This window comes from Microcaecilia unicolor, chromosome 1 (assembly GCF_901765095.1).
Source record: "Microcaecilia unicolor chromosome 1, aMicUni1.1, whole genome shotgun sequence".
Classification (NCBI taxonomy): domain Eukaryota; kingdom Metazoa; phylum Chordata; class Amphibia; order Gymnophiona; family Siphonopidae; genus Microcaecilia; species Microcaecilia unicolor.
This window is the reverse complement of record NC_044031.1, coordinates 627,860,910-627,885,541: the sequence shown is the minus strand read 5'-3', so window position 1 is coordinate 627,885,541 and position 24,632 is coordinate 627,860,910. Positions and strand designations below refer to the sequence as shown.

The 24,632-nt window shown below is 46.0% G+C and overlaps 1 protein-coding gene across 1 annotated transcript in view; it reads left to right on the top strand.

Moving 5' to 3' along the window:
* The first annotated feature begins 468 nt into the window (after positions 1-468).
* Positions 469-24,632, top strand: part of FAM183A (family with sequence similarity 183 member A) — a 43,753-nt gene continuing 19,589 nt past the window's right edge. Inside the window, exons 1-3 of the mRNA XM_030190258.1 lie at positions 469-714; positions 3,019-3,078; positions 16,538-16,641. Coding sequence (XP_030046118.1) covers positions 564-714; positions 3,019-3,078; positions 16,538-16,641 — 315 coding nt within the window. The 5' untranslated portion in view covers positions 469-563. The remainder of the gene's footprint in view (positions 715-3,018; positions 3,079-16,537; positions 16,642-24,632) is intronic.

Here is a 24,632-nt window from a genome sequence, read left to right as displayed (position 1 = left end):
TATAGGTCTATCTATCTGTCTCTCTGGTGCAGCTCTGTCTCTGTGTCTTGTCCAGCTATGTCTCTCCCGTTAGGCGCAGCTGCAGGTCTAGCTGTCTGTTTCTCAGTCTTGGTTGCGTCTCTGTCTTGTCTATCTGTTTTACTCCCAGTGTAGGCCAGCTGCAGGTGTCTCTGTCTCATCAGTCTTGGTGCTGCTCTGTCTGTCTTTCTCTTTTCCTGCTTTCTTTCTTTCTTGCTTTGGACGGGTAGTTTGCACTCCCGCCGTCTCAATGGTAACAGTGCGGCTATGAAGCAGCACAGACACGCCGTCTTTTGTTCCAGATCACGTGTTTGCTGCTGTCCACTGCGAAGCTGCTGTTGCTTGGAAACTTAAAAAGTAAACAAAGTTGTGGCTGCTTGGCCGCGAGGCGGAATGGTCGAAGTCCGGGAAGAATCATGCCGGGAAAGGTTGTGGGTGGCTGGTGAGAGGCTGGTGGTAGTGGCGGGCCAGAGAGAGAGGGTGATTGCTTAAGGTGAAAGATCCCGAGAGAAGCTGGAGGGAGTGGGTGAGGAAGGATTGCTTGGATGATGGCGGCGCGGTCCGGGGCCGGCGCTGGGCAGGGGAAGGTGGAAAAAGATGAAGTTCATCAGATTGCGATCTACCGTGAGACGGTCTGGAAAGAGCTGCGCAGCCAGAAACTCTTAACTGAGTACAAGATCAACCCTTTCCGTCGAGGTGGGGGCATTCTTTCCATGCACGGGAGGAGTTTACTCGCTAAAGCCTTTCTTTTCATCAGATGCTGTTTTATATAGCTTTTTCTTTGCAGAACCTTTTGGATTCGGGAAGGCGATTTGTACGTTTGAATAAAGAATGTGCACACATGAGCGTGTATAAACTTGGCCCTCCGTATGTCTATATTTATCCACTATATTTTTACTCTCATAACCCGGTGGACTTGAGGAAAGCTTTTCATTTACCAGAGCTAGGTACCAACTTACCCAGGTCCAGACCGGGAAGGAGACTCTTTGACTTTAAATTTACTTCCAAAAGTGTGTAGTGCAGTATTTGTGGTCTCTGATGCCAAATATATCTAATCAAGGCGAGAACTGAATCCACTATATAGACTACTTCACTCAGTATCAACAATAGTGGACCGCTTGCTTAACAACTTTACTCAGGAATCAGTCATTTCAGAGGAAAAAGAGCCTCAGTCACTGCTGGACAGCTTTCTTTTTAGGAGCAGTGAATATCGGCCAAGTCCTTCTAGCTATATATTCAGTCATTGGCTCAGAAAAAAACCTCTGAAAGACCTCCTTTCATATATTTTTACTTTTTTTGCACTTTATTTCTTTATTTCTATAGCTTTCATGTATTGTACTTTTCTTCAACGAGGAAGCAAGGCGCAAGGAATCCTGTTCAGAAGGAATGGATCCTAAGGAGCTTAGCCGAGATTGGGTGGCAGAGCCGGTGGCGGGAGGCGGGGATAGTGCTGGGCAGACTTATACGGTCTGTGCCAGAGCCGGTGGTGGGAGGAGGGGCTGGTGGTTGGGAGGCGGGGATAGTGCTGGGCAGACTAACACGGTCTGTGCCCTGAAAAGGACAGGTACAAATCAAGGTAAGGTATACACAAAAAGTAGCACATATGAGTTTATCATGTTGGGCAGACTGGATGGACCATGCAGGTCTTTTTCTGCCGTCATCTACTATGTTACTATGTTACTTTTCTTCTTTTTTTATAATTCATGTAAGCCACATTGTGCCTGCATTTGTGGAAAAATGTGAGGTAGAAATGAACCATAAATAAATAAATAAATATTGCTTATTTCTTGATCTTCATCAATTTTTCATGATTACTCAATGAACTCAAACAATATCTATATGTGAATGCGGGGAAAAGAAGAAGCATTGGGGATCGTAAGTGCTTCTCTTTCCCGCATTCACATACATATTGTTTGAGCTCATTGAGTAATCTTTAAAAGTTGATGAAGATTAATAAATAAGCAATAATGTAATAAAGTGCAAAACAATGTATTATATGAAATGACGTGTTTCAGAGTTTTTTTTCTGAACCAATGACTGAAAACAGCTGGAAGGAGTTGGCGATATTCATTGCTCCTAAAAAGAAATTTGTCCAGCAGTGACTGAGGCTCTTTTTCCTCTGAATTGATTGATTCCTGAGTGAATATTAAGCGGTCCACTATTGTTGATATTGAGTGTAGTCTCTGATGCTACCCATTGAAATCAGTGCTCTAGATCCCATAATGCACTAGGCAGGAGTGTCAGAAAATCCAAGACTGGTCTTTATGGCTGTCCTGGAACTGGGTAAGGTGGCAGCTCTTTAACAAAGGGCTAAGCTAATCCAGAAATTTGTGTATGTCAAAACAAGTGCACAGTGCATGCATTGCATATACTTTCACTTTAAAGATCTAGCAAAATACAAAGAACTATATCTGCATACTTTCCCCATGTGCCATAACTGTAAAATTACTTCCAAATGGAAACAGTAAATCAAATCCATGGTGAGTTTGCTCATGTGTGTCCTGGATGTAGGCAGAGGCTGCAATGAATTGTCATATTTCTGTTTTGGGAACAATGTTTCCAAATGGGTTAGTTTTGCACACACCTTGACAGCACCATAACAGTAATGAACCTTCCTCATAAGCCAAAGTACCGTATATAAAGCATGATCTGGGTCTCAAATTCACCACTGACGTTCACCGTAATACTTGCATATACCAAAGAGAACTTCATTCTGGATTTTATAAGATGTAATGTGACCTATCCAGGTGTCCTTGGATATTGCTTTCAATCAAGCCTGTGGCACACAACAATGGGAAATATTTTTGTATTTTTCTACCTTATTTTCATGGTCTCTGACTCGCATATGTTTGTACTTTGAGGATCTTCTCTTCCTCCACACGATTCACAAAGTAATACTTTCAGACTTTGCTGTGGTTATTATAATATTCTTTGAGATTATCTGGCTTTCCTTGGTCCCACTAATTGCTTTTCCTCTTTTCTTGTATTATGTATTTCTAGTTCATGCCGTCACTGGGAAGCCTATGTCTTGGCATGATAACATTGAAGAAGAAGCAGATGGTGAGTCTCTTGTGTCTCATTCTACTCAGTCAAATGAGTCTTAAGCATGTATTGACTTTTCCTTACATAGAACAAAGATTTGCTGTCAGAATTTCACTGTTTTGAAGATATCCACGTGTCTGTCATTGACAGTGTTCAGACTGACTGGTGTGGGCTCAACAGGAATAGGTTTTTCTTTATTTTGCAACTATTTTAGATTTTCCATTTAAACACATTCACACTTCATCACCCTCCCCCTCAGTCCCGCCCAACACTAACCACTACCTCCAGGAATCTCCTGGCTGTTGACCCCCCCACCTTATCCGCTACTATCTCTGATCTCCTCCCGGCCATCACGTCCGAGTCTGTTGACAAGGCTGTTTCCAATTACAATGCCACTCTCTCCTCCGCCCTAGACACCCTTGCACCATCTGTTTCCCGTCCCACAAGGCGCACTAATCCCCAGCCCTGGCTTAACCCTTGCACCCGTTACCTTAGCTCCTGCTCCCGATCAGCTGAACGCCTATGGAGGAAATCTCGCACCCATACTGACTTCATTCACTACAAATTCATGCTATCCTCCTTCCAGTCCTCCCTATTCCTTGCCAAACAGGACTACTACACTCATTTGACTAATTCCCTCAGCTCTAACCCTCGTCGTCTCTTCGCCACCCTCAACTCCCTCCTCAAAGTGCCCTCCGCTCCCACCCCCCCCCTCACTCCTCAATCACTGGCTGACTACTTCCGCGACAAGGTCCAGAAGATCAACCTCAAATTCACCACTAAACCTTCTCCGCCTCTTCATCCTATCACCCACTCCCTCAACCAATCAACCCAGGCCTCCTTCTCCTCTTTTCCTGATATCACCGAAGAGGAAACCGCCCATCTTCTCTCCTCCTCAAAATGTACCACCTGTTCCTCAGACCCCATCCCCACCAACTTACTTATCACCATCTCTCCTACTATCACCCCCCCATCTGTCATATCCTCAACCTCTCTCTCTCCATCGCAACTGTCCCTGACACCTTCAAGCATGCTGTTTTCACACCTCTCCTCAAAAAAACTTCACTTGACCCTACCTGTCCCTCCAACTACAGCCCCATCTCCCTCCTACCCTTCCTCTCCAAAATACTTGAACGCGCCGTTCACAGCCGTTGCATTGATTTTCTTGCCTCTCATACCATCCTCGATCCGCTTCAATCTGGCTTTCACCCACTTCACTCGACAGATACGGCAATATCCAAAGTCTGTAATGACCTATTCCTCGCCAAATCCAAAGGTCATTACTCCATCCTCATTCTCCTCGACCTATCCGCCGCCTTTGACACTGCCAATCACAACTTACTTCTTGACACACTGTCCTCTTTTGGGTTCCAGGGCTCTGTCCTCTCCTGGTTCTCCTCTTATCTCTCCCATCGTACCTTCAGAGTACACTCTCATGGTTCTTCCTCCACCCCTATCCTGCTCTCTGTTGGAGTCCCTCAGGGTTCTGTCCTTGGACCCCTTCTTTTCTCTATCTACACCTCTTCCATGGGCTCCCAGATCTCGCCTCATGGCTTCCAGTATCATCTTTATGCTTACGACACCCAGCTTTATCTCTCCACACCTGACATCACTGCAGAAACCCAGGCCAAAGTATTGGCCTGCTTATCCGACATTGCTGCCTGGATGTCCAACCGCCACCTGAAACTGAACATGGCCAAGACCGAACTTCTTGTCTTCCCACCCAAACCCACTTCTCCACTCTCTATTTCGGTTGATAACACCCTCATCGTCCCCGTCTCATCTGCCCGCAACCTCGGTGTCATCTTCGACTCCTCCCTCTCCTTCTCTGCGCATATCCAGCAGATAGCCAAGACCTGTCGCTTCTTCCTCTATAACATTAGCAAAATCCGCCCTTTCCTCTCTGAGCACACCACCCGAACTCTCATCCACTCTCTCGTTACCTCTCGCCTCGACTACTGCAACCTACTCTTCACTGGTCTCCCACTTAGCCACCTATCCCCCCTTCAGTCCGTTCAGAACTCTGCTGCACGTCTTATCTTCCTCCAGAACCGATACACTCGTATCACCCCTCTCCTCAAGTCACTTCATTGGCTTCCGATCAGGTACCGCATTCAATTCAAGCTTCTGCTACTAACCTACAAATGTACTCGATCTGCAGCCCCTCCTTACCTCTCAACCCTCATCTCCCCTTACGTTCCTACCCGTACTCCGCTCTCAAGACAAATCCCTCCTCTCAGTACCCTTCTCCACCACCACCAACTCCAGGCTCTGCCCTTTCTGCCTCGCCTCACCCCACGCGTGGAACAAACTCCCCGAGCCCATACGCCAAGCCCCCTCCCTGCCCATCTTCAAATCTCTGCTTAAAGCCCACCTCTTCAATGTCGCCTTCGGCACCTAACCTCTACACCTCTACCCAGGAAATCTACACTGCCCCAACTTGACATTTCGTTCTTTAGATTGTAAGCTCCTTTGAGCAGGGACCGTCCTTCTTTGCTTATTTTGTACATTGCTGCGTAACACTAGTAGCGCTCTAGAAATGTTAAGTAGTAGTAGTAGTAGTAAACACAATAAGGTCAATATTTAAAGTACTTATTTCATTTTTTAAAAATTAAAGACTAAAGCCATTCACAGTGGTTGTCCGTGGTGGATTTAGATTTAGCTCACATCTTTGCTGAGAAGTGATTTTTAAGAACAATCTTTAACTGTTTAAATTGTTAAATGGCCAAAGTTATTTATTTTAAAATAGAGTATGGTATGGAGTGGTATGGACTAGGCTGGGCAGCAATCAACGTTATTCAAAAATGCGTGGGATAAACATAAAGGAATCCTGTTCAGAAGGAATGGATCCTCAGAAGCTTAGCAGAGATTAGGTGGCAGCGCCGGTGGTTGGGAGGCAAGGCTAGGGTTGGGAGGTGGGGCTAGTACTGGGCAGACTTCTACGGTCTGTGCCCTGAAAATGGTAGATACATATGAGTTTATCTTGTTGGGCAGACTGGATGGACCGTACAGGTCTTTTTCTGCCGACACCTACTATGTTACTATGTTACTATGTATCTGTTCAACAGCACAATTCAGCCACGGAGTGGATAACTTATACTGTTTTTCAGCAAGACAAATATCTAACTTTGATCTAGAGAGGTGTGGTAGCCATGTTAGTCCACTTTTAAAGGTAATCAATAGAAGTAAAACAAAATAAAACATGGAAAAGAAAATAAGATGATACCTTTTTTATTGGACATAACTTAATACATTTCTTGATTAGCTTTCGAAGGTTGCCCTTCTTCGTCAGATCGGAAATAAGCAAATGATGGTAGATGACAGTATATATAAGTGAAACATAAAAGCATTCCAGTGACAGTCTAACAGGATGAGGGTGGATAGGTTAGAGACAGGAAGAGTCAGATGGATGAGGGACAAGGAGATATGCGTGGAGATAGGAGGGTGACAAAGCAGTACAATTTTATGGTTTATAATGGGCTAGAAAACCCAGATCTTTGTTAAGTCCTGTCTGGTGGGTGTCAAAATATTTAATCATTCTGACTTCAAAGGTCTTACGTTCCTGTATTGTTTTAAAGTTCCCTTTCAGGATTCTTACCATGAAATCACTGTTACAGTGTTCTGGTTTTGTAAAGTGCTGCCCCACAGGGGTGACATCCTTATTGGTACTAGCATTTTTCATATGGTGTCTATGTAAATTAAATCTCTTCTTTAGCATCTAACTTGTTTCTCCAATGTAGCAGCCTTCGTTGCATTTTTTACACTGAATGATATATACCATATTGGAAGATGAGCCTTCCAGGATCCTTAGCTTGCAGGAGTACCAGGCAAATACTGACTATAATCAGAAAAGAGAATAAGGGTTTTAACAGTGATGTTGTTATTCACCTGGGCACAAATGGTCTAGCCAATAATACCCTTCTTGTAGCACAGAGAACTTTCCAGGAGTTGGGGGAGGTGTTAAAACCTTTGGTACAGACTGTAGCTTTTTCTGAAGTTCTACCTACTTATGAAAAGGGAGAGGAAAGACTACAAAATAATGAGAACTTCAATAAGTGGCGCAAAGCCTGGTGTTACCAAGAAGGTTTTAAGTACATTGGAGGATGGGGCAATTCTTGGAAAAACAAAAGAATATACTGTAACAATGGGCTGCATCTCACTCTGACAGGAAAAAGAATCCTTGGTGAGAGAGTCAGACAATATGTGTCTAGGCATTTAAACTAGAAGCTGGGGGTGGCAGTTGGAAGCAGGTCAATTCAGGTAGTCACCCCCAGCAAAAGACAAGTTATGGCAGTAGTAAAGAAAGCATTGGAAACAACAATCTTAGCAATTCGCTTCTTAGCAATACCAGAGTAGGTGAGACTAAACAAAAAACTACACAGAAGATGAGACTGCCACTGAAGTGTAGCTGGAAAGCAATGATCACAAATGGCTTTGGGCTGGCTGGTTGGCTGGTTTCACATCAGGCTCTGCAACTTAGACTATATAACTATATTTTCTGCTTATCTTCTGCTTATCTACAACCCAAACTTTTACTGACTTCTGCTCAGTCTGTGTTGAGGTACCAGTCCTCAATTTTACTCGGAACTTCTTCCATTTATTTTTGGCTGGAGAAAGGAAATTTTATCTCCCCTAAATAACTCTCCTTATGCTCTGAGATTGGAGCTGGATCCTTATTTACATCTATCCTTCCTCTGGAACAATAAAGAAAAAGCCTACAGCAACCTGCATCAATTGGACCATCCAAGGATATCAGAACCAGAAACTCTAAAGTTCATACCTGCAATCCGTGAGTTAAAAAACATTTATTTTAACTACATAATCTACTTCTATAACTCTTAAAACTAAAGGAAACCTATCACTGTCTCCAAGAATTTCACATAGAAGTGCTAAGTGCAGCCATTTGTTTCTCTATTCGATGGAAGACTTTGATCTCACAGGCCTGGTCTGAATTTACAACTTTAAAGGTCTGTTCTTTCAGCTATTAAAGCCTTAACCCTGCATTGCCAACTAGGAAGACTGCTGATCTACAGGGTGTACTCCAAAGAGTGGATTGCAGCTCCACCCAGTGAAATTTTGCCTAACTAGCTTCTGACACAAAAATGTGTCATCAAAGCATCCCAGTGGTGTGTGGGGAGAAGGCAAAAGTGCAAGAGGTCAAACACCTACATAACAGTACTTAAAAGATCAGCTCATTGTCACACCAAAGCTACCCACAGCACCCCCAGACCACCCTTGGGAACTATAGGATTGGTGAATGCCAGATCAGCTGCAAAGAAATCCTCGGTGATCCATGATGCCATAAACGAACAGCATCTTGACATCCTAGGAATAAGTGAAACCTGGCTAGATAAAAGTGGGGGTTTACCACTGGCTGAACTATGTCCGACAGGTTTCAATATCCAACATCAACCAAGACCAGAAAGACAGGGTGGAGGGGTAGCAGTATTGATTCGGGACACAATCAAACTGCGCAGAATATCCATCCCCCAGCTACATGGATCAGAATCTCTTTTAATCCAATTTAAAGAGGAGAAGCCAATCTGGCTGCTCATGATTTACAGAGCACCTCGTAACAACACATTATCTGTGCAAGAACTCCTAGACCTGATTACTCAAGTGACCCTGAATTACCCTAGGCTGGTGATCATGGGAGACTTCAATCTACACATCAAAACCCCAGATACCACCACAGCTGCCTTTCTGGACACGATGACAGCACTAGGATTTACACAGGTGATCAATTCTCCAACCCACGAAAAGGGTCACATACTAGACCTGGTATTCTACAAAGGGGAGGATATCCCAGAATTCTGGGATAACAGTATTGAAATAACATCCCTATCATGGTCAGACCATTTTCTAATTAAATTCTCCCTAAGTGACCACCTGAAACAAATGGCACCTCCCAGAGTTTGGAAGGAGATCAGAGACAAAAAAAGCTGACAGCTGAGAATTTGCTAGAGGCCTTGGACTATCCACATATAGATGAAAAGACAACAGTGGCAGAACAAGTTGACATCTGGAATACACACCTAGCCAAGACCTTAGAGAAAACAGCACCACTAAAAAAAGTCTTATGCCCCACTCACAAACGCTCACCTTGGTTTTCTCCAGAACTTCGGATCCTTAAACGTGAAGGACGAAAACTGGAAAGGAGATGGCGCAAATCTCACCTGGATGAAGATAGGCTAAACTGCAGGAAGCACATGGCAAAGTACCGCCAAGCCTTAACAGCAGCCAAAAAACAGTACTTCTCTCAATGCATTGCACAGGCTGCCAATTCAACCAAGCAGCTGTTCAGTATAGTAAACAGCCTACTGCAACCCCCACAACAAAACCAGCCTGCCCAGTCTAAACTGAACTACAATGATTTTGCTGCATACTTTGCCAACAAAATTAAAAAGTCTGCACCAGGATTTACAGGCAATCCCACCCAGTGCCCAACCAGTCAACCAGGGGTGCACAAACTCTCCCCCTCCTAACACAGACAGATGGAACACTTTTAACCTAATGACAGAGGAGAGCCTTGACAAAATCCTAAGAGACCTTCGACCAACTACCGGCTCCCTCAATCCATGCCCATCAAAGATAGTGCAGCAGGCAAGTATGGGCCTTATAGAAGGCGCCACAAAAATTGTGAACACCTCTCTTTCTAATGGGAAATTACCAATAGCATTAAAAAGGGCAGTGGTTTACCCTCTGCTGAAGAAAAACAACCTTGACCAGGACAAACTTGAAAGTTACAGGCCAGTATCCAACATCCCATTTCTAGGGAAACTCATAGAACAGTCTGTGTTCAACTTAATGATTGGCTAGAAAAGAGTAACTGGCTAGATCCATGTCAATCTGGATTCAGACCTGGTTATGGAACAGAAATGGTCCTCGTATCCCTGCTAGATGATCTTCACAGAAACCGAGACAAGGGATTTGCCTCAATGTTAGTACTGCTAGATTTCTCAGCAGATTTTGACACTGTGGATCATGTTATCTTGCTAGCATGACTGACAGAAACAGGTATCAATGGAACAGTACTTGCCTGGTTCAAATCCTATCTATCAGACAGGCAACAATCTATAATGATTGGCAGCAACTCATCACCACCATGGACATTGACCTTCGGGGTACCACAAGGATTGATACTGTCATCTATTCTGTTCAATATCTACCTCAAGCCACTAGCTGAGCTGATTCGGTCAGTGGACACTCAGTTCTACATCTAGGCGGATGATGTGCAGCTACTCATACCCATTGAACCTGACTTACCTACAGCCTTGAATAAACTGATCACTTGTCCAACATCAGTTCAAGAATGGGCTAATCACAACAAATTTTGCCTGAACCCAAGTAAAACCAAGCTTCTCTGGGTCCCTAACACAAGTGGATACATACCTGACATCAAAATCCCTTTTGGGAAGTATGAACTCCCCCTCAAATCACAAGTCAGGAACCTTGGATTACAGTTAGATTCAACACTTACTCTGATTCTCCAAATCCAAGCAACCTTCCAGAGCTGCTTCTACTATTTGCAACAGCTACGCTGCCTCTCTCCTTACATCGAGAAGGTAAATCTTATCCCAGTTGTGCATGCCATGGTAACATCAAGACTGGATTGCTGCAATGCACTATACAATGGTCTGACTACAAAGGGACTGCAGGGATCTGTACTGGCACCGGTGCTATTTAACATATTTATAAATGATCTGGAAATCGGAATGACGAATGATGTGAGTAAATTTGCAGATGACACAAAACTATTCAAAGTTGTCAAAACACATGAGGATTGTGAAAAATTGCAGGAAGACCTTGGGAAACTGGAAGACTGGGCATCCAAATGGCAGATGAAATTTAATGTGGAGAAATGCAAAGTGATACACATTGGGAAAAATAATCTGAATCATAGTTACTTATGCTAGGGTCCACCTTAGGAGTCAGCATTCAAGAAAAAGATCTAGGTGTAATTGTAGACAGTGCACTGAAATCTTCTGCCCAGTGTGTGGCAGTGGCCAAAAAAGCAAACAGGATTCTAGGAATTAAGGAAATGGATGCAAAATAAGACCAAAAATATTATATTGCCTCTGTATTGCTCTATGGTGCGACCTCACCTTGAGTATTGCGTTCAGTTCTGATCACTGTATCTCAAAAAAGATATAGCAAAATTAGAAAAGGTTCAAAGAAGAGCAACAAAAATGATAAAGGGGATGGAATTCCTCTCATATGCGGAAATACTAAAGAGGTTAGTGCTCTTCAGCTTGGAAAAGAGACAGCTGAGGGTAGATATGATTTGAGGTCTACAAAATCCTGAGTGGTGTAGAACGGGTGAAAGTGGATCGTTTTTTTGCTCTTTCAAAAAGTACAAAGACCAGGGGACACTCAATGAAATTACATGGAAATACTTTTAAAACAAATAGGAGGAAATATTTTTCACTCAAAAAATAGTTAAGCTCTGGAACTTGCTGCTGGAGGATGTGGTAATAGTGGTTATCTAGTTTTCAAAAAGGTTTGGACAAGTTCCTGGAGGAAAAGTCCATAGTCTGCTATTGAGATTGACATGGGGGAAGCCACTGCTTGCCCCAGGATTGGTAGCATGGAATGCTGCTACTATTTGGGTTTCTACCAGGTACTTGTGACCTGGATTGGCCACTGTTTGAAACAGGATACTGGGCTAGATGTACCATTGGACTATCGCAGAATGGCTGTTCTTATGAGCTTGTCTTAGCCTCATACAGCAAGTGGCTGACAGGTTTCTGGACTTTTTTGGAAGTTGGTCTGGTGTACTTGGCAGATAGTCTGTATGACTTGCTTCAGACTTCAGCAAAGCAGTTGGACCTGGCAGTCTTTGCCTGATGTTCCTTATGGCTCAGGAATTGGGCTGCAGATGTAGATTTCAAAGCTACATCTGCAGCCCAATTCCTGAGCCATAAGGAACATCGGGCAAAGACTGCCAGGTCCAACTGCTTTGCTCCATCTACTTTGTGGTGTACAAGAAAGACAGTTCATTTCATCCTGTTCTCAACCTAAAGCACTCTGGGTCACGCACTCTTCACTCAGTAATTTCTTGGTTCAACTGGGCAAATTTCTTACCTTCCTGGACCTCAAGGAGGCCTATTTTCATTTTCTGATATGGCTCCCACATCAGCGTTTCCTTCTTTACCATCCTACATTCTTATTTATGTTAGTATTCTATAATGGAATCTTGATGCCTGGATGATGTATTGAATTAGTGCTCTGTGCACTGCATATAGGTGCCTAAATGTCAGCTCCAAGTTATAGAATTGCCTCCTATAGGCTTGATATAGCCACAAGGGAGGATTTAGTTTTTGAAGCCATGGTTCTCAATGCAGAGGTTGCTCAATTCCAGCAAACTTGAGAAGAACTTTGCTGCATCCTACAGGTTCAGGACTGGTTTGGTGAGGATGATAAGGAACAAGAAATTAAGTCTTAGCTGCTAATTGTCTTTCGTTGAGTCCCACCAGACCAATCCAGTTTCCCTTCTTGACTTTCTTTCTGTATTTATTAATCTTAATAGGTTGTGTTGCCCAGGTTGGTGCTGTTTTGCTGTTTGTAATTAAATTCCACCATTTCTTTTATTATTTTTTCTTTTTTAAAGAGGAAAACATTAACTTGGAATTATACAAGTGGAACCTGTACACCATTGCTTTATGGTCAAAATACTGAAGGGGCTGACTCTATTGGATGCCCTTGTTAAAGGCTAAACACTGTCTTCCCAGTACCCACAGGATACATTTAAAATAGTTAAACTGCTCCATGAAGTTCTCCATTCCAGTATGCCACTATTTCTTTCTTCTTTACTGATTCTATTTTCTCCTTCTAGAGTTTTGTCACTCAGCAGAATCACTTGGTAGTGTCTTCGTTTTTGTCATAATTCTATTTTTAGTGTAACAGGTCCTTTGCTGTGGAATAACTTACCCCTCCTACTGTGCTCAGATACTTCCTATTAAAAATTAGCAAGAATCTGAAAACTGTTCTTTCTGGATCCTTTTGGAGACTGAACTATAGCATGACAAAGATATTATTTTACACACAGAGTAGCAGAGGAGAGCCGGGGAGTGGACATGTGCATGAAGCATGCAAGTTTTTTGACTTTTAGACGTAATCTATCTGTCTATATATAGTATATGTATTCGCTTTTTTAATTTTATGATTTTAAATGTAAGCCGCTATGATGGTTTTGTCTAATGGGATATATCAAATCTCTCTATATAAAACGCACCTCCAACGTTCTAATGAAGCCAGAAGCCTGAAGCCGGAAGTAGTGTGTAGTTGTGTAGATCGCTGTTTGCCCATGAGTGTCTGCCCCGCCCTCGCGTCACAATGTGATGATGTCGAGGGCGGAGCAATGACACCGAATCGCATCGCTCACCCTACGCACGTCACACGCAACAGCTGACCAACCACAGGTGGGATGGCGGGTGCACAGCGGCGAATTGATGCGGCAGGGGAGACTCGCAGCAGATTCGCCGGGTGCCTGGAAGGGGGGGGGGCACGGCCCAGGTTCAGAAGAGCATCAGTGGGGGGCAAGGGAAAACGGGGAATCGCTGGGTGGCTGGAGGGGGGCCACAGGAAAACTAGAATCACTGGGTGTCTGGAGGGCGGGCAGAGGAGAGAGGACAATCGGTGGGTGGCTTGAGGGGGGGCAGGGGAGATAGGACAATCGGTGGGTGGCTGGAGGGGGGCAGGGGACAGAGGACAATCGCTGGATGGCTGGAGGGGGGAGCCGGGGAGAGAGGAGAATCACTGGGTGGCTGGAGGGGGAGCAGGGGACAGAGGAGACTCGCTGGGTGGCGGAGGGGGGGCAGGGGACAGAAGAGCATCCCTGGGTGGATACGGGGGGGGGGGGGCAAGAAAAAAGGATAATCGCTGGGTGGTTGCAGGGGGAGCAAGGGAGAGAGGAGTATCGCTGGGTGGCTGCAGGGGGGGCAGGGGACAGAGCAGACACACTCGCACCCAGCAGTCTCACTCTGTCACAAACACATTCACTCTCTCTCTCTCACACACAGTCACTCTCACACACACTCTTAAACATACATACTCTGACAAAAACCTTGCTAGCGCCCGTTTCATTTGTGTCAGAAACGGTTCTCATTTACTAGTTTTAAAATAAACTATAAACTGTTATTTTTTTCATATATATAATATTTATTGAAGAAAAGCAAATGTAAAACACAGAAATGTCACAGCCATAAAAGATTTTACATGGACACCTCCCCCCCCAAACAATCCCACCTCCTTCTTGAACACAACCTCAAATAAGTCCAAGTAGTTTTGCAATAATGCTCGTGTAGGGCCTAATTTATCCATTTGGTTCCTCTTTAGAGCAGTCAGTTGTTCCATAACAAAACCAAATTGTAATCTTTGGTGCCAACATGCTGCCGAGATTGGGTTACAGGACATCCATTCAGCTGCAATGACAAAACGTACTACGTAGATTTCACATTTTAAAATCTAGGATACAGATGGCTCTATTCCAGGAGGAAATCTGTTCAAAAGACATAGTTCCTTAGCCAATTCTAAATATATTCTCAAAACACTATCAAGCCCCCTTTGAACACAACGCCAAAACTGTGATACAACTAGACAGTCCCTCCACATATGTAATAAGGAGCATGGGAGACCACAATTTCTCCAAGAAAGTGGGTCTGGATTGTTCTCTGTCTCCACCTGATGATCAATGGACACAACCCACAGGTTCTAGACTGTTCTGATGGGACTCAAGGAAAGAAAATTAGCAGGCAAGACTTAATTTCTTTTTCCATAACTAGCTAATTAACAAAATAATACACTTCTATTTGCTCTCTTAGAATTTCTTTTAATTTCTCTGGAAGGAAGTGTATAGGAAGTTACTGGCCCCCTTAATAACACTCCCTCACAGAGCTACATTAAACCCCACAATACAAAGCAGAAAAGGCATGGCTCATGGGCCGATGATCAGAAGCAAATGCAGGCACTAGAGCCTATTAGCACCATACTAACGCATGTGTTTGCTACCACTCCATGATCAGAGCCCCCAAGCATGTGAAACAACGCGCTCATGGGCCCTGACCACAACTAGCATGCAAATGCATGCTAAACAGGGCTCTTAGCGCAAGTAGCAGGCAAATGCATGCTAAACAGGGCTCTTAGCGCAAGTAGCAGGTAAACGCATGCTAAACATATTCCTCCCCAACGATCAGCGGGCAGCACGCCAAACATTGGTGCGCTGTCCACGGCAAACCCTATGCCAGCTCAGAGCTGGCGTTAGGGTTTCCAGACCATTGAGGAGGAATGGTGAGCTCTGTCCAGCATGCATTTGCATGCTAGTAGGCCCCCCATTCCCCCCAGTACAGCCCCCCACAGGAGCAGGAACCCCGACTCCTCCACCCCAAGCCAGCAACATGGAAGCTGGAGGCTCCAGTCCCCCTGACCCCCCTTGCATCCCCCAAAGAAGCCCTGGTGGCCCAGTGGCCCGCAAATCAAGCCCCCCCCCCAACCTGGTGATCTAGCGACCCTCTTCCCCGCCCCCTCGTACCTTTGTTGGAGGAGGGAGGTAGTACACTCTCTCCTCTTCCAGCGCTGCCTTGAAAATGGCAGCACCCTGCCTAGTGCATCATAGGATGCACTGGGTGTGGCTTCACACCATATAAGGAAGTATCTCCCTTATATGATGTGAAGCCCCGCCCAATGCTGGGTGCCGCCATCTTCAAGGCGGCACCGGAAGAGGAGGGCGTGTGCTACTGCAACAAAAATTTGAGGGGGCGGGAAAGAGGGCCGCTAGACCAGCAGGTTGGTTGATTTGCGGCCCACTGGGCTACCAGAGAAGGAGGGTGTGATCCAGGCAATTTAAAACACCTGAGCACAGCTAAACCAGAGTAGCCCAGGGAAGTCAAGAGCAGCCCTCCAGCATATGCCTTCATCACATGTGTGTGAGCAGCAGAAGCTTGATTCAGGTAGGCCAAGTTTTATGTTGGAACCTTGTGGATAGTTTAATCCTGGAATCCAAGCCTGGTTTTAATTTATCTTGAAAACAAAGATTAATGCACACTGTGGCCCAGTCAGGTTCAGGCCATGGGGAGATTATCCTTGAAGGCTTTTTTCATAGGCATGATGAAATGAGAATAAAAGGAACAGGCTGTATCCTTGTTTTTGTTCCACCTTCAACCCTCTAGTGTCTGTGTCAGTTAATGCTCTGCACCAAACCCTGTTGCTGTGTTCCCTTTTTAAAGAAAAATGTAGAAACAAACAGTTTGATTTATATATTTTCCTCAAATGTCTTTATATACTGGACCTTGGTCCACAAACATCTTCTTTTCACTTATGTAGTTACCAACTCCCAGGGAACAAATAGAATGCAATCTGGCATCACACATTGCAGCTCTGTGCAGTCTATCACAAAGCAGTTCTACTGAATGACAAGCCTAGTCTTCCCCACTGTGTTTACCTTTCCGGGTTCTAATTAACATGGTCTTTTGTCCCACAGCCAACTTCCTGTCTGTGATTCATCATGCTGCTCTGGAGCCAACTAAAAAATACACAGAGCCTCAAACCACTACTCAAGAGATTGGTTGGATAACTACTCCTCTGGTAAGTGGCCTTTTACTGGACAAACAAGAATGATATTGAATGTACATGTAACCGTAAAGGAAAGCACCTAAGGAACTGACTAGGAATACTGTATCCCTCTCATTCTGTATAGTGCAACAAAAGTTAGGTGTCAGTTCAGTACTGAACTTTAGCACTATAATATCAATTACATGCCAAAATGGAACTAAAATAACAGGTACGTGCATAGGTGTACTTAGCCGCTATTCTGTTCTATTCTATTTATTTATTGGGATTTATTAACCACCTTATGAAGAGATTCACCCAAGGCGATGTACAGCTATAACTTGCCAGCCAGTATTCAGCTGACAGTGGTTAACCTTTTTTGTAAACACTGACCGTCTTTGGCTAAATTAGCCCCAGATATTCAATGCCAGGTCATGTGCAGGTACCGACATCGAATATCCTGGTCCTGACCGGACTGCTAGTGACTGGTGAAACATATGCAGGTCCTGGCCGATATTCAGCCAGATAGTTATATGGGTCCTGGCTGAATATTGGCCAGGACCTGCATAAGTTTTGTCCATATATCCTGAAGCAGTTCTGCACCCCCCTCCCACTCCTTTGATGCAGCTCCACTCCCCCCCCCCCCCTTCTCCCTGAGGCCAAATGGCCTCCTCAGGCCTACTTGCAATCCCTGGTGGTCTAGTGGTCCGAGCAAGAGCGAACCCCACTTGCTTCTGCTTCTCTCAGTTCCTTCTTGAAAATGGCTGCCGGGGCCTCTAGTAGTAGTAGTCTTATGGTACTGGCGATAGTACAGTGAGACTACCACTAGAGGTTGTGGCAGCCATTTTGAAACAGGAATTGAGAAGGGTAGGAATGATTGGGGTTTGCTGCTGCCCCCAAGGACCAATTGACAGCTATGTGGGTGCCAGCGGATATTCTGTGCCAGCACCTGTATAGCTCAGTGACCACAGTTAAGACTGCTTTTTATGCAGTCCTGTTTGGTTGCTTAGCTATGTGGTTGCTGGCACTGAATATTTCCAGCACCCACATACCTCAAGCTACTCCCGAACTGCCTCCGGAATGCTCCTCTCCAGGCTGGTCAGAGCTGGTCTCCTGCCCACTTAAATTGTTTTGAATATTCCACGCATCTACCACCCTTTTCATGAAAAAGTATTTCCTTAGACTTCTGAGCCTATAACCACTTAACTTTATCCTATGCCCTCTCATTCCAGAGTTTTCCTTCATTTCAAAAAGGCTCACTTCCTGTGCATTAATGCCATATAGGTATTTAAACATCTCTATCATATCCCCTCTCTCCCACCTTTCTTCCAGAGTATACATATTGAGGTCTGTAAGTCTGTCCCCATATGCTTTATGACAGACACCACTGACCATTTTAGTAGCCACCCTCTGGATCGACTCCATCCTTTTTGGTATCTTTCTGTAGGTATGGTCTCCAGAATTGTACGCAATATTCTAAATGAGGCCTCACCAGAGACTTATACAAGGGCACTATCACCTCTTTTTCCTGCTGGTTATTCCTCTCCCTATGCACCCGAGCATTCTTATGGCTTTGACCGTCAGGAGGAGTGGCCTAGTGGTTAGGGTGGTGGACTTTGGTCCTGAGGAATTGAGTTCGATTCCCACTTCAGGCACAGACAGCTCCTTGTGACTCTGGGCAAGTCACTTAACCCTCCATTGCTCCATGTAAGCCGCATTGAGCCTGCCATGAGTGGGAAAGCGCGGGGTACAAATGTAACAAAAAAAATCTTTTCTACCTGTTTGGCCACCTTATCAGATACAATCACACCCAAGTCCTGCTCTTTCATACACAGAAGTACTTCACCCCCTGTACTATACTGTTCCCTTGGATTTTTGCAGCCCAAGTGTGTGACCCTGCATTTTATTTAGCATTAAATCTGAGTTGCCAATTTCTGGGCCATTCTTCAAGCTTTACTAGATCCCTTCTCATGCTATCCATACCCTCTGGGGTGTCTACCCTATTACAGAGTTTGGTGTCATCCGCAAAGAAACAAACCTTACCAGACAGTCCTTCTGCAATATTACTCACAAAAATATAGAGTGAGCTCCATTTACCACTACCCTCTGTCTCCTTCCATTTAACCAGTTTTTAACCCAGTCAGTCACTTTAGGGCCCATACTGAGGGCACTCAGCTTATTTATTAGTCATCCGTGCAGAACTGTGTCAAAGGCTTTGCTAAAATCCAAGTACACCACATCTAGCTCCCCTCTCATATCCAACTTTTGGTTATCCAGTCAAAGAAATCAATCAGATTTGTCTGACAAGACCTGCCTCTAATAAAACCATGCTGCCTCGGATCCTGCAGTCCATTCAGTTCTAGAAACCTCACAATTCTCTGCTTTAGAAGTGTTTCCATTAGTTTATTGACCGCTAAGATCAAACTAACAGTCCTGTAATTCCCAACCTCTTCCTTCCACTCTTGTGTAGAGGGACCACATCCTCCCTTCTCCAGTCCTCTGGGAGCACTGCAGATGCTAAAGAAGCATTGAAAAGGCCAGAAAATGGAGCTGCCAGAACTTCTCTGAGTTTCTTGAGTACCTTCGGATGTATCCCATCAGGCGCCATTGCTTTGTCTATTTTTGGTTTATCTAGCTTCTCATGAACATAGTCTTCTGAGAATCAGTTCTGACCTACAAACATCCATTCTTATTAGCATTTGTTTTCTGCGGTCCTAAACCTCAGCCCTTCATCCATGAACACATTAAACTATCAAGTTCCAATCAATGATCTATAGACCTGAGCAGATCACGATCTCTTAATGTTGCTGTTCCAAAGTCAAAATTTGGGAATGCAACTAATCCATTTTACATTCTATGGCTTGCTAGTGCTCAGAGGCCTTTTGAATGAAAAAACCTTGGGAAACAGCCTTTAGAGCATGCCAAACAACACTCGTAGACAGGCCAGAATGAACATTGGTCTGTAAATATTCTAGGAACAACTGCTTATAAGCACTCTTAAGTGTATTACCCTGCAAAAAAGAGTTATTAAGGACCCATTCTCTGGGTACCCAGAAAAGACCACCCAACATGGAGCATGATCAGAGTGTAAAGCTACCCATTTTTGCTGTAAGCATCTGCTGTTGCAGGGTCTAAGATACAAACAAGTAATTCTGGAATAACTTCCATGTGGTGCAAAATAAAAAGTATAATCACGTTCTCCAGCATAACACTTTCGCTATATATCAAGGAGTTCCAGATCCTTAACTAATTTCCGCAGTGCCTTAGATACAGCGTTCTGTTTGCTGGTTCTGCTGCTGGTGAAGTCCTGTAAAGGATGCATACAAATATTGAAATCACCCCCTAAACGTAAAGCACCATGCATAAAGGGGATCACTAAATGCAGCACAGTAGGAAAACATTTGTTCTGACCCTCATTAGGAGCACAAATATTTACAAAAGTATACATGTGTTGTGCCAATGATAAGTTGAACTAAAAGGTATCTCCCCTGAGTATCTCTTAACTTTATGCACTTGCACTGGGAGACCTCTGGCAAATAAAATTGTTGCACCCCTATGCGCCCTGTAGTATCAATCTGCTTGGATTGCAAGTGTTTATTTCCAAAAATAAACGCTTCTGTTTACTTGGGGAATTCAAACCCTTAACATTAAAAGTAAGGATTCTAAATTTAGTCACCATGGCCATGCAGTATAATCAAAAAGTAGACCCTACTAGACAGGAGGAACTCAGAAAATCAACTCTTAAGAATATGTTAGAACCCCAACCCCATAAAGCAAAAAAACAGACAACAAAATAAGAAGCCAAAAAAGACCCCTGTTGAACCCCAAAACCTCCCAACCCTACCAAACATCCAACTCAGTTTCGCACCATAACAAGAGAGCAAGCAGAAATATGAAGGTCATAACTCATCCTCCCAACCACACCAACTCAATCCAAGCTCCCAAACCTAGGTCACACAGTTATCAAACACTCACTCCCCCCTTTCATGACTCAACAGCACACATTACACTTACACACACACAAACACACACACACACACACAGACACACACACACACACACACATACATAACACTAGAAGTTACACTAAGCAGAACTTAACAGATCTTGCAAAATTGCAAAAACTGGTACATAAATTCCCAGATTGCTGGAAAAGAAAACTGTTATCAGCAACTATAGCTAGAGAGAGCAAATCTGCCCCTGCTACTACTGATTGCCTGGTAGTGCAATGATTCTTGTCAGGCACCCACCTGACAGTGCAGCATAGGTGTAGTTTGACTGTTTCATTTGGGGGGGGCAAAGGAAGGGGCGGGGCATATTAGCATATTCATTTGCATATATGTATATACAAATTATGCTAATATGGAGGAAGGAAGGGAGCAAGAGCTGGCTTTTTTGGGAATAACCAGTGTTCGTTTGCCAATGGATAGCCACTGAATCGGAGAGGCAGCGGGTTTGGCGACAGGAAGTGGTGTGCTGGTAAATGTTTAACAACAGGCTCTCCCCCCGGTCCCCCTCTGCGCCCCCCCCCCCCAAATTGCAGAGCTGGCTATAGCCGTGGAGAGAGCCTGGGGGGGGGGGTATAAATAAGTAAATATAAACTTTTAATGTTGAGCACCTGATTCTCAAAGTGAACATATTCCAAACACTATAATGAAAATAAAATGGTTTTTTTCTACCTTTGTTGTCTCGTGACTGTTTTTCTGATCATGCTGGTCCAGTATCTGATTCTGCTGCTATCTGTCCTCTTAACTCCGTTTCCAGGGCTTCCTTTCCATTTATTTCTTTCCTCCTTTCTTCTTCATTTCTGGTCCTCAGCTTCTGCCTATTTTCTTCATCCATGTGCAGTTTTTCTCCTCTCTTCCTTTTCCCTCATCTCATCTCCTTCCTCACTCTTTCCTCCCCTCCATCCATGCCCAGCATTTCTTTTCTCTCCCCTGCCCTCCATCCACCCAGTCCAACAGTGACCCTCCTCTCCCCTGTCCCCATGCCCAGTGGCCCTCTTTTCCCCTGCCCTCCATCCACCCAGTCCAGCAGTGACCCTCCTCTCCCCTGTCCCCATACCCAGTGGCCCTCCTTTCCCCTGCCCTCCATCCACCCAGTCCAGCAGTGACCCTCCTCTCCCCTGTCCCCATGCCCAGTGGCCCTCCTCTCTCCTGCCCTCCATCCACCCAGTGGCCCTCCTTTCCCCTGCCCTCCATCCACCTAGTCCAGCAGTGACCCTCCTCTCCCCTGTCCCCATGCCCAGTGGCCCTCCTCTCCCCTGCCCTCCATCCACCCAGTGGCCCTCCTTTCCCCTGCCCTCCTTCCACCCAGTCTACCAGTGACCTTCCTCTCCCCTGTCCCCATGCCCAGTGGCCCTCCTTTCCCCTGCCCTCCATCCACCCAGTCCAGTAGTGACCCTCCTCTTCTCTGTCCCCATGCCCAGTGGCCCTCCTTTCCCCTGCCCTCCATCCTCCCAGTCTAGCAGTGACCCTCCTCTCCCCTGTCCCCATGCCCAGTGGCCCTCCTTTCCCCTGCCCTCCATCCACCCAGTGGCCCTCCTTTCCCCTGCCCTCCATCCACCCAGTCCAGCAGTGACCTTCCTCTCCCCTGTCCCCATGCCCAGTGGCCCTCCTTTCCCCTGCCCTCCATCCACCCAGTCCAGTAGTGACCCTCCTCTCCCCTGTCCCCATGCCCAGTGGCCCTCCTTTCCCCTGCCCTCCATCCACCCAGTGGCCCTCCTTTTCCCTGCCCTCCATCCACCCAGTCCAGCAGTGACCCTCCTCTCCCCTGTCCCCATACCCAGTGGCCCTCCTTTCCCCTGCCCTCCATCCACCCAGTCCAGTAGTGACCCTCCTCTTCTCTGTCCCCATGCCCAGTGGCCCTCCTTTCCCCTGCCCTCCATCCTCCCAGTCTAGCAGTGACCCTCCTCTCCCCTGTCCCCATGCCCAGTGGCCCTCCTTTCCCCTGCCCTCCATCCACCCAGTGGCCCTCCTTTCCCCTGCCCTCCATCCACCCAGTCCAGCAGTGACCTTCCTCTCCCCTGTCCCCATGCCCAGTGGCCCTCCTTTCCCCTGCCCTCCATCCACCCAGTCCAGTAGTGACCCTCCTCTCCCCTGTCCCCATGCCCAGTGGCCCTCCTTTCCCCTGCCCTCCATCCACCCAGTGGCCCTCCTTTTCCCTGCCCTCCATCCACCCAGTCCAGCAGTGACCCTCCTCTCCCCTGTCCCCATACCCAGTGGCCCTCCTTTCCCCTGCCCTCCATCCACCCAGTCCAGCAGTGACCCTCCTCTCCCCTGCCCTCCCTTCATTCCGCCCTCTCCCCGTTCCTTCTCCTCCCCCCCCCCCCCCGCAGCGAGCCAGTTCTCCTCCCTCCCTCCCTCCGGATCCATCCCTCACCAACTTGATCTTCGAATTCTTCGCCTGCCCGTTAGCGCTGACTCTCCCCTGTCGGTTCACGCTTCAAAATGGCCGCCGAGACTTCAGCAGAAGTCTCGCGAGGCCGCCTCTGAAAGTCTCGGCGGCAATTTTTAAAGCGCGAACCAGCAGGGGAGAGAGCGCTAGCGCCTAGCGGGCAGGCAAAGGATTCGAAGATCAGGTCAGTGAGGGACGGATACGGAGAGAGGGAGGAGAGCCGGCTCACGGGGGGGGGCCAAGGGGGGGAGGAGAAGGAACGGGGAGAGGGCGGGGCGAAGGGAGAGCTGCCTGTTGCCGGCCCTGCGTTTGGGGGGGCATTGCCCCCCCTCGCCCCCCCCCAGTCTACGCCCATGCGGTGCAGTGATCACCATTTAATGCCAACTCGAGCAAAGTTGCAAGTGCTTCTGCCACTGTTTTGGCTCTAAATGTTTTAGCCACAAAAAACAATGAGAATGGGAAGGCCCAGCGATATTTAATATTTTCCCATATCAGGATCTCTCTGCACCTGGCAAGGATTAACACAGAGACATCTTGATAAACCTGCACTGTTAGCGCCAACCCTGTCTGACCTTTTGATAGAATCTCTCCATATCCATGTATTTGGCAAAACATACAATAATATCTCACACAGTTTGTTAGCAGGCGACACACCCACTGCCCGGTGAGCATGGTCAGGCTCAACGGGAGTATCCTCATGTTGTTCTTCGAGCAGCAGCTGGCAGAGATCTTGCACAATATGCAGAACATCCTCTAAATCCACATTCTCTGGCACCCCTCTGAACCGCAAGTTGTTGTGCCATCTTAATTCTCCATGTTGTCTACCTTTGGAAATAGATCCTTATGTCTGTAGGCTAAATCCTCATGCTGATTTTGGGCATCTGTAAGGGAGTCAGCCTGCTCTTTTGCTCACACCTCCATATCTTCTATTCGACCCCCCCAGTTCCTGGATTTCACTATCCTGCTTATAATCAAATGAGAAAAACGCCCAAGTTCCGACCTAAATCGGGAGATGGACGTTTATTTCACAAAAATGAATAAAGCAGTATAATCGAAAGCCGATTTTTGGACGTTTTCAACTGCAATCCGTCGCGGATGCGGACAAAGTTGATGGGGGCGTGTCAGAGGTGTGGCGAAGGCGGAACTGGGGCGTGGTTATCTGACGAACAGAGATGGGCGCATTTCACCGATAATGGGAAAAAAGTATGCGTTTTTAGCTAGAATTTAGGACACTTTTCCTGGACCCTGTTTTTTCACGAATAAGGCCCCAAAAAGTGCCCTAAATGACCAGATGACCACTGGAGGGAATCGGGGATGACCTCCCCTGACTCCTCCAGTGGTCACTAACCCCCTCCCACCACAAAAAATGAAGTTTCTCAACTTTTTATTTTCACCCTCAAATGTCATACCCAGCTCCCTGGCAGCAGTATGCAGGTCACTGGAGGAGTTGTTAGGGGGTGCAGTGGACTTCAGGCAGGTGGACCCAGGCCCATCCCCCCTACCTGTTACAATTGTGCTGCTTAATGCTTATTAGTCGTCCAACCCCCCCAAACCCACTGTACCCACATGTAGGTGCCCCCCTTCACCCCTTAGGGCTATAGTAATGGTGTAGACTTGTGGGCAGTGGGTTT